Source organism: Sturnira hondurensis, unplaced genomic scaffold (genome assembly GCF_014824575.4).
Source record: "Sturnira hondurensis isolate 20B ecotype Veracruz unplaced genomic scaffold, ASM1482457v3 Scaffold0006413, whole genome shotgun sequence".
Taxonomy (NCBI): Eukaryota; Metazoa; Chordata; class Mammalia; order Chiroptera; family Phyllostomidae; genus Sturnira; species Sturnira hondurensis.
This window is the reverse complement of record NW_028079044.1, coordinates 24,627,765-24,637,155: the sequence shown is the minus strand read 5'-3', so window position 1 is coordinate 24,637,155 and position 9,391 is coordinate 24,627,765. Positions and strand designations below refer to the sequence as shown.

Sequence of the window (9,391 nt, the reverse complement as noted above, 5' to 3'; positions counted from 1 at the left end):
AATGCAAAACGAACAAGATCCTCTTAGACCTTACTCTCAAAATCAGCATTTCTTTCTACTTGACCTTGTGCCATTTTTCACACTGCAAAAACTACTATGCAAACAGATAGAAAACTATGGATAGTAACATGCAAATAACTGATGTCCTATGTGCCTTGCACAGGGATCAGTAAACTGATAGGCCTTTTTCCATCTGTAACACTTATTATGATTAACTTAGTGTGAATATTATAGGCATAAGTCTTCAACAAACATAATTTCTTAGGCAGGGTTTATAGAGAATATGAATGAGACATACTATAAGAGATAGCTGAGGGTGATTCTCATGAATACTCTCACCTTCCACCTCTCTTAATTTTTAATCTTCCTTTGAATATAGTAAAATCTGAACTACTTATTAACAGTGCAGTATGGACACAAAAAAGTGATCGTATGCAAAGAGCTGAGCACGCACAGCTTGGTAGAGGCTGAGGGTAGGAATGTTGGAAGCTCAAGTCTGTTCATCTCCATTTCTCTCGGCCCGAGACGTTCTGCTTTCATCAACACTGGAATATTAAAAGTGCATGTGTGCAACAAGCTGTAAAGCTCCTCTGCAGTGGAACCGCGAGCATCCACACAACCGTGTGAATGGGAAGGGTCCCTCGACACAATCAGTCATCGCAGCATCAGAAGAGTCTTTTCTTGGGTGTGGGCAAATCTCACTTTAATCGTAAAAGCATTCATTTACGGCACATTGGAAAATGAACAAACAGGAGAGCTGTGACCCTTGAATACACGAATATATAAAAGCCCCTTGGAATTCAGGTAATCAAGATAAGGTCATTCCTCCAGGAAAGTACCCCTCCTTTTCCCGAAGACTGTTATGCACTCATTTTGAAAGATGACTAGATATACTTGGGAATTCAAAGTAGTAAGATGTGCCTTGCAGGGAGAGAAAAAAAACTTTTATATAATTAGGTAAACATATTTCAGCAATGCCACATGACAGAGCGAAATGGATGTCCTCCTTAAATCAGGCCAGGGCAGAACACTCAGGGAAAGGCGGCCCTGGGCAGGGACAGGAACACCAGGTATCATGCTGCCCAAACAAATCAGCTCACCCCTGTAACTCAGACGTGACACGCCATTCCATGGCCTCAGAACAAGGTGCACATGAACAGCCATGGTAGTGACCATTCTCTCACTGCTGGGGATTGTCAAACGGTCTCGATTTAGCCCTGGCCAGAAAACTCAAATGGTCACTGAATTTAAGCCATAAAGGATCTACAGGAACTTACTGTTTTATTTATACATATATATGGACTCCTATTTACCTAACTGGAGCAATGATTCACAATTAACATCCTTGTTCTCCTAAGGGTTTCTTCTACACACTGGAGTGGCTTAAGGAAAGTATTGTGTAATTTTTATTTTATTTTACACTTTCAGCTTAACAATAACCCACAACCTTTGGACCAACTCGTTTTACACTTTCAAAAGAGAAAGGAAACAGAAAAAAATGTGACTAATTCATCAACTTTGCAGCCTGGCATGTACAAAACTAGACTTCTCTGACTCGGGGTTCATCTGGATTGTTGGGTAGTTTCAGCGCCCCAGGAAGCCCAGGCAGGTCTAGGGTAGCCCCTCGTACTCCATCCCCACAGAAAGAACTCTACAGTTGGCCTATCGGAGTGCTCAGCTAAAGCAGACATCTAGAACTACAGAGGATTTCAACTTAATGTTAAAAATTTTAAACTGGAACACTTCAGTAACAAATAAGCTCAGAAAGCTCATCCCAGAAGTGAAATTAAAGAACTATTGCTCTGATGTCTGAAGAGTCAAGGTCATGCTCAGTTCCGCCCACTTGCAGGCTTAGGCAGACACATAAGGGGGGGGTGGCTCCTTGACAGCGCCAGTCACAGTAGCATCATCGTACGGGGGTAACAGCACCTAAGAAAAAGAAAAGACAAGGGTTAGTGTTGAAAAGTGCACCTATGTTCCTTCCACCTTGAGCTTTAACTTCAATTGAACTTTTCATGTAATTAAATGTTTCCCATAACCTGTGTCAATTTCAATTTTTCAGCAAGTGGCTAGACTTTAATGAGATGCTTTATGAATCTTCAGAGAAGCAAATGGGAAGAGACTTTTGGCCCTTTCTGAGTTCCCCAAACCTGTTCACATGTGCCTGGAAGGCAGAGGGCTACGTGACTATAACTGGAAAGGAGGCAGTGGCAGCTCTAAAGAGGACAAAGGGCTCCTGTGTGTTCCGTCCATCTGCACCAACAAGTAGGGGAAGCACCTGACTGCAGGAACAGGGGATCCAAATGGGAGTGGAACACGCAAGGGCCTGGGCTTCCATCGGGAGCCTGGCTCAGCCATACTGTCAGGGTGGTCTTGGGGGAATTACGTAATCTCAACTTCCACGTCTGTAAAATAAAGATGCTTGAGACTAAGAGGTCTACAAACACAGTACCTAACACACTGCGTGATGCACACCTGCAATGGCAGATACTGTATCTCTGTAAATGGCTGGAAAAAAACAGATGAGAACAAGCACTAAATTAACTGATAACTTCTCTGTTCACATTTCTAGTACAAAAACAATTACTTGTGATTGCTTATGAATTGTCAACATAAGAAAACACTGAGTAATTTTGGCTTTCTCAGAGTAGAAAACAAAACACAAGAGAGGATCAACTCAGTATAATTGGTATTTTAATCAGTCAACTAAAATTTAGTATGTGCCTACTATGTGACAGGCATTGTGGGCATAACTAAGATAAAACACAGTTCCTACCCTTGGGAACTCAGAGATGAGATGAAATAAAACGTTACCCATTTCAAATGTTTTGTGAAAAGAGAAAGAATATTTGAAAATGCAAAGAATGAAAACCAAACAACATTCCATTACTCTTTCTATCATAGACATCATTTAAAGTGGTAAATGTTTGTCAATTTCATCATTTACCTACCCTTTGATTCCTACAGGGACAACACTAAAATATTAAGATTTTGTCATCCCTACACCCACAATCACACACACACCCTCTCCAACTTATACTTCACTACCTATCTTTTTCTTCTTCCAGTCTTGAAGCTTGTCTTAGGCAGAGCCCAGCTGGGCCCAGTACCTATTTGACTGCAAGAACTCAGAAGCTGCTGGTGGAATTACTTAACTATCACTCAGGTGGCCCATAGAGAATCTCCGTGGTTCATTTGGTGGGGAAATGGAGCCTGGTATTCTACGCATCTATACTGGTTAGGGTCCCATCTAGGGATAGACACCACCAGTAATTTGAAAAGAGAAAGTTACTAATGGGATTGGAGGGGAAAGAGCTGGGGGTGGGGGGGACACGGACGGACAGGGTGGGGACAGACAGAACTCTAACAGGTATTAGTGCTGAATGAGGGCTGAAGGGAAGAACCAGTACAGAAAGGGGTCCCCCCCACAAAGCGGGGAACCGAGCATCACTGGAGGGGTGGCCCATAGAGAAGTTTTCTGGGTTGAGCCAGCCCAGAGCTGGCCCACAGGCAGCAGGCTGAGGCAGGTGTATAAGGAGCCACCTGCTGGGACACTGGGAAGCTGCTGCGGGGTGCTGCTGGAAGCTGTTCACAGGCAGGTGCCACTTGCCTTGGAAACTGCCTGGAAGCAGGTATTTGCTGGAAAGGCTGTCAAGGAGGTGTGGCTGCCACTGTCCCCCCCAACCCCGAGGCACTGCCAACAGGATCCAAAGGCTCCACAGGTGCACACCAGAGCCAGGAGAAGAGAACCCCTTCCCCCTCCAGCACCCTCCGCTGACAAGCCAACAGTGGGTTGGCTGGTAAAGGAGGAATATTTACATGACACTCAGCTCCAATCAAGCTAAACTTGGGGAGCTACAAGTGGTAAGTGGCCACACAAGCAAGATCAAGGCCTGAGATCGCTACTGTCTGCTTCACAGCCTCTGTCCCCAAAGTGGTGGTGACACTGTGCCTGTAGCCTAAGTCCTTCATACTTCAGGCATTACCCAGGTACAGCATCGAGGCCAGTGTTCAGGTGTTGCTCTGCAGAAAGGAGCAGCCACAATACATTCAGTACAAACACCTGTCCAAGGCCAGGAAGCACTCCCAGGATTCCCCCCAGAGAAGGGAACCACACGCAAGTGGCATGGCAGGGCACTCGGCGACGGTAACACAAACCTGAACACACTCCACGGTCTGTGAAGGAACTGACAGTCCAGTGGAAGCAGGTGAAGCAGGCGACCTACGCATGACCAATGCGTGGACAAGACGTTCAGGAAGAAGAGACAGGGACAAGTACTTCGGGTGGGCACGGGAGGGGAGTCCTCTCAGGAGGATAAATAAGATCAGGCGGAGGGAAGATGACAATGCAGGTAGAGGGAAGAGCACAGGTAAGGGAGGGAAGCTCGAAAACGAAACACGTTCTGGGGACCGAAGGCTCCGTGGAGGTGGACACTTATGGGACATGCCACGGAGAGAAAGCTGGAGAGGCGGGTGAGGGTACCAGCACGGAGAGCCTGTGACCACCTTATGGAGCTTTATCCAGTTCCCAGCAGCAGTGTCTCCACTAGGAATGCTGAAAGTCTCAGCCTTAGCGGAGGAAAAGTGTGTGTTCTCTGCAACAAAGCCACCGCTCTCCTCTCTGCAGTGGCATGCCTGGCTTTAGAACCGGGGCCCGGCACATACGTGTGTGCCTGCACTCAGTATGGTAATTCACAGCCCGGGGAAACAGCTGTCATCAGCACCAGAATGTTAAACTCTGCATGAAAGAACCTCAGCACTGTGCTCCCTAACCTCATTAAACTACCACCTGACTCATATCTATCAGTACCCTTGGAGAAATTATCCTAAAACACAGTGGAGCTACAGAAAAGGCAGAAAAAACAGCCATCATGCCCAACTTTTTTTTCTGTGCAAAATGCAACACTCAAACTCTCCAACACATTCACAGAAGACTAAACATAAAATTTCCTTGAAAAGGGAAAAAGAATGCTGGAAATTTGCCTTTTGTTTGTCACTATCTCCTGCTACTTTTTTTCAAACATAAAGTTTCATCCTCACGTCAGTTTTTAACATCTTAATGGCTTTTCCACTAATACCCTCCTACCTCGGACCCTGTGAGGAGCTTCTCCTCTCACTGCGGCTTCTGACACCCCCACTCACCCTCACTTCCCCATTACCACGGACCAAGTGCCGACTGTAAAACACCCTTCACGCGGCTCATTCCACAGGCTCCTGGACTCCTGTCAGGGAAAAGCTCTCCAAATGAAACTGGTTTTAAGTTCTGAAGGGACAGTGTCATCTTTTTTTAATCTAAATGATGTTAGTATTATTGATGATTTCAAGGAAAGGTTGGTGAAGTAAGAATTGTTACAATCTGACTAAATGATCTTGACCAGGGGGTGGAGAGATGGAGCAAAAAGGAAAAAGGACTCCTGGACATGGACGGCAGTGTGGTGACTGATGGGGGCAGAGAGTATAAGGGGACTAATGGTCATGGAAACACAATAAAGATTAAATAAAAAAATAACAATCCTGACTAAAAACACTTGCTGTTGTCCTTTCTACTAAAATCAGTGAAGTGCTTGGAAATCTGAGAAAACTGTATGATCAATTAAGTTATAATATGCCAATGAAGATGACATAAAACAAAACTGGTGAAAACTCAATTATTTTTGGCATTTAAGAAGTTGGCATTTAAAGTCTTTTCTTTAAAAAAATTATTCACAATCACTAACCAAAAAATCGTTTCTGAGGACTAGAATACAGGCTGTGTCCTGCTTCAATCTCAAGTCACCGCTGGGTAAAGACGGCAGCTGCTCACTGAGCAGATAAACACAGACACAGTACAAACCTCAGCCACACACCACACTTCAACAACACACAATGTGACCGAAGTCTCACCTAACACAGCCCCAGAGGTTTGTCTTACAGGATCTCAGCCACAGAGTGTCTGCACAATGGTGTAACTCCTTTCCACAGACAGAAAAATCCCTCCTGCCAGGGACCCCAGAAGGCCTCTGTTCCCTAGGGAGATCAGCATCTGTCTACCTACACTGTCTCTTTAATTGGGAGCTGTCATGTAGGTGACAGTATGCCGGTTGGAATGCAGCTCATCTTTCATTTCAATTCAGCTCAACAGGTATTCAGAGCGTTACAAGGAGAAACATGACACGTCTTAGCTACGTCAACATACAGAACAATTGGAGAGGGGAAAATTAGCATCAAAGGTAGCAAAAAAGTGATTCCTACTGGCCATATATCCACAGGTCATTAAAATTTGGGAAACTCATTCATTCCATCAAATATTAAGCAATAGTACCTGGCTGGCGTAGCTCAGTGGATTGAGCACGGGCCTGCGAACCACACGATTGTGGTTCGATTCCCAGTCAGGGCACATGCCTGGGTTGCAGGCCAGTTCCCAACAGGGGACACACGAGAGGCAACCATAACATTGATTTTTCTCTCCCTCTCTCCTTCCCTTCCCCTCTAAAGATAAATAAATAAAATCTTAAAAAAAAAAGAAATAGTAAAATGCTCAAGAGGGAGGAACTATTTATTGATAAAAAAGAAAATGTTTGGGTACTCTGGTTAGAGTTGGACTTTTACTGTAATATTAGAGTCAAACCATTAAAGGCTCCTTTGGAATTCTATAGTTGCTAGGATTAGATTACTAAAATGCATTATATAAAAGTTACATAAATGTCTTCAGACATTCACTAAATTACATGCCAAGTTTTATGTTTGTTCAGTTATTTTCCCAGGGAGAATAGAGTGTTCAGAGCTTTCACCAGATTCTCAAAGAAGCATCCCTGGAGATTTCAGAGCCCAGGGCAGGGTGGGGGAGGGTGGCAGCACCAAGCACAAGGTAAACCACAGCAGCTATCTGCTTGCTGCCCTCCACGTGGTCATGAGGGTGAGGGAAGTTACAACGCAGTCAGAGCTGGGGACAGAGCTGGGGACAGAGCTGGGGACGCCGGCTGCATGGCACCTCATCTATCCTGCAGCAGGAAGAGACGCCCCAAGAAAGAAACAAAACTCATAGGTTGTCTTAGAGTGAAACATGGGAAAAAATGTTAACCGGTAATTGACAGATCTGACGGCTGGAGAGAAAGGACTAGGATAGGTAGAAAGTTAAAACAAAAAGGAAGACAAACCAAACCTGGCAGCTGAAAAAACAAGGCAAATCTTTGCTGGGGGAAAACAAAAACTGTATGGGAAAGAGAGGATGGGACCAAAAATTTGGTGTGACTATATTAGGAAGATGAAGGCCTCAGAGAATACAGGGAGGGCAGTAAGAGACAAATGCTATTCAACAAGAAGTCAAAAGCTATCTCAAGTTAATAGTAAAAAAGTAGCAAGTGTGACATAGTATTTTAAATGGAGTGAATACTAAAGGAAGCATGTAAGAGTTGACAGTGGCAAAAATTGGGTGAAATTTGGAGGATGGACAAGAAAACAGTAGAGGACAACTAAGAAATAAATCTTTCAATATTATACATGTAACACTGTGTTAAAAATAAAATTAATACTGAAAAAATAAAAAATAATCATGGCAGTCCGAAAGTAAAGAGGAAAGTCAGTCAGAAACCTGAGAGAAGCACCTCTGGAAAGAGCCAGCTCGTGGTTCCTTGGACCTGCAATGCCGGGAGCGAGGCAACACATTCATTGCCCCCTACAACAGATTTCCCACCGCTGCCCCCGACCTCCTCCTCTCACATTTCTAAACAGAAGTAACTGAATGATGATGGGAAAGGAGACAAAACAGACACCATTTCTACTGCAGGATGCATGTCTGCAAGCACTGTGGGCATACAGTTATAACTCCAAAATCCAAAGTAAGGTTTGGTTGGAACACCATCTCCTTCCCCAGTGCGTCCCAGCAGCAGTCTGAGGCCAGCTGTGGTGCCGGGTGCTGGGGAGGCGCAGATGGAGAAACTGACTGCAATCTGGAGCAGGATGCCCTATCCTACCTGAGCAATGCTCGTCACAGGAGGGGAAAAGCACGTGTGTAGTGTATGTCATGAAACACCAGGGCATTCATGTAAAGATGTAGGTGGTTTTCTGGGGATGGGTGACAAGAGATGAGCCTGGAACAACAGGCAAGATCCCAACTGGCCTTGTAAAATCAATGACAGGAAAGTGGAACCTCCTTAAACAGAACCCAGTGGTCCTCAGTATTTTTGGGGAGAATGTGGAGTTTTGGTAATGTTTATATGTAAGGCTCCCATGAGCATACACAGATTTTACAAAATCAACTTCTCTTCTCTCCCCCAAAATGTGGGGAAATAAGTACCACTATAAATGGAGATTTGTTTTTCTTTCTTTGGGGGTGCCCACTGAAGTGGGGGTAGCAGGCAGGAAGCAAAGGGTATGGAAGTATTCCAGCTGTGGCTAGGTGGTTCAGCTGGTTAAAGTATCATCCCAAGGTTACAGGTTTGACCCTCGTCAGGGCTCATACAACAATCAACCAATGAATGCATAAATTAGTGGAACAACAAATCAATGTTTCTCTCTGTATATCCCTTCCTCTCTCTCAAATCTATCATTTTTTAAAAAAGCAAAGTTCCTAAGAGCAGCAATTTTTTAAAAATGTTAATTGTTGTTCAAGTACAGTTTTCTATCTTAGCAACTTTGACAACACATCAGTAACAGTCCCTCAAAGCTGCTTCCCAAATACGATAGATTGGCAGGATGAAGTCAGAACTCCACTCCCTCCTCTCGCTTCAAGCAAGTACTATAATGCAGGCAGCTGAGAGATATTATTGTAGGGATAATCCTGAATCTGCTCTTATTGATTAAGGGGCGGGGGATCAAACCACTGGCAAACTTGGGTTTTAAATATTGTCCCCCAAGTCACAAATGGCTGTCACATAGCAAAGTGGAGTGACAGCACAGTTGAAAAATGCTGCAGTAATAAACAGCAGAACCTCTCAAGACTTTTAAACACAGGGATGACAAAATCAGATTTATGTTTTAGATCAATCTGGCAGCAACAGAAAGAAAAAGGGGAAGAGAGAGCGGAGTCCAAGCCCAGAAGCTAGAAGACTGGTTATAACAAGTTTAAAGATGACTCCTAAGTTACTGGCTGAGGTGACAAAGTGGATGTTGGGACCATTCACCAGAATATGAAAGAAGCAGGTGGGGAAGAGTTCACATACATTAAGCTTCTTCCTTCAACTGAGATACAAAAGAGACAAGATTTATTAACCATCATCTGCTCATCAACAAATGTGGGTCATATTGTGTGCCAGGCCCTGAGGCTACCACACTAGCCGAAACGGGAAAGGTCTGAAACAGCCACAGCTTATATGCTAATGCAGGGGTCCGATGAGGAGAATTACCTCCTGCCAGAAAGCACAGAGCTTCTCAGCCACAGCCCACTCACAACCATGCACCAAACAAATACTGT

General features: G+C 44.4%; 1 protein-coding gene across 1 annotated transcript in view; it reads right to left on the bottom strand.

Moving 5' to 3' along the window:
• Positions 1 to 1,629: 1,629 nt before the first annotated feature.
• The window catches only part of LAPTM4B (lysosomal protein transmembrane 4 beta), a 60,729-nt gene continuing 52,967 nt past the window's right edge, over positions 1,630 to 9,391 (bottom strand). The window contains exon 7 of the mRNA XM_037048246.1: positions 1,630 to 1,929. Within this exon, the coding sequence (XP_036904141.1) occupies positions 1,852 to 1,929 (78 nt within the window). The 3' untranslated portion in view covers positions 1,630 to 1,851. The remainder of the gene's footprint in view (positions 1,930 to 9,391) is intronic.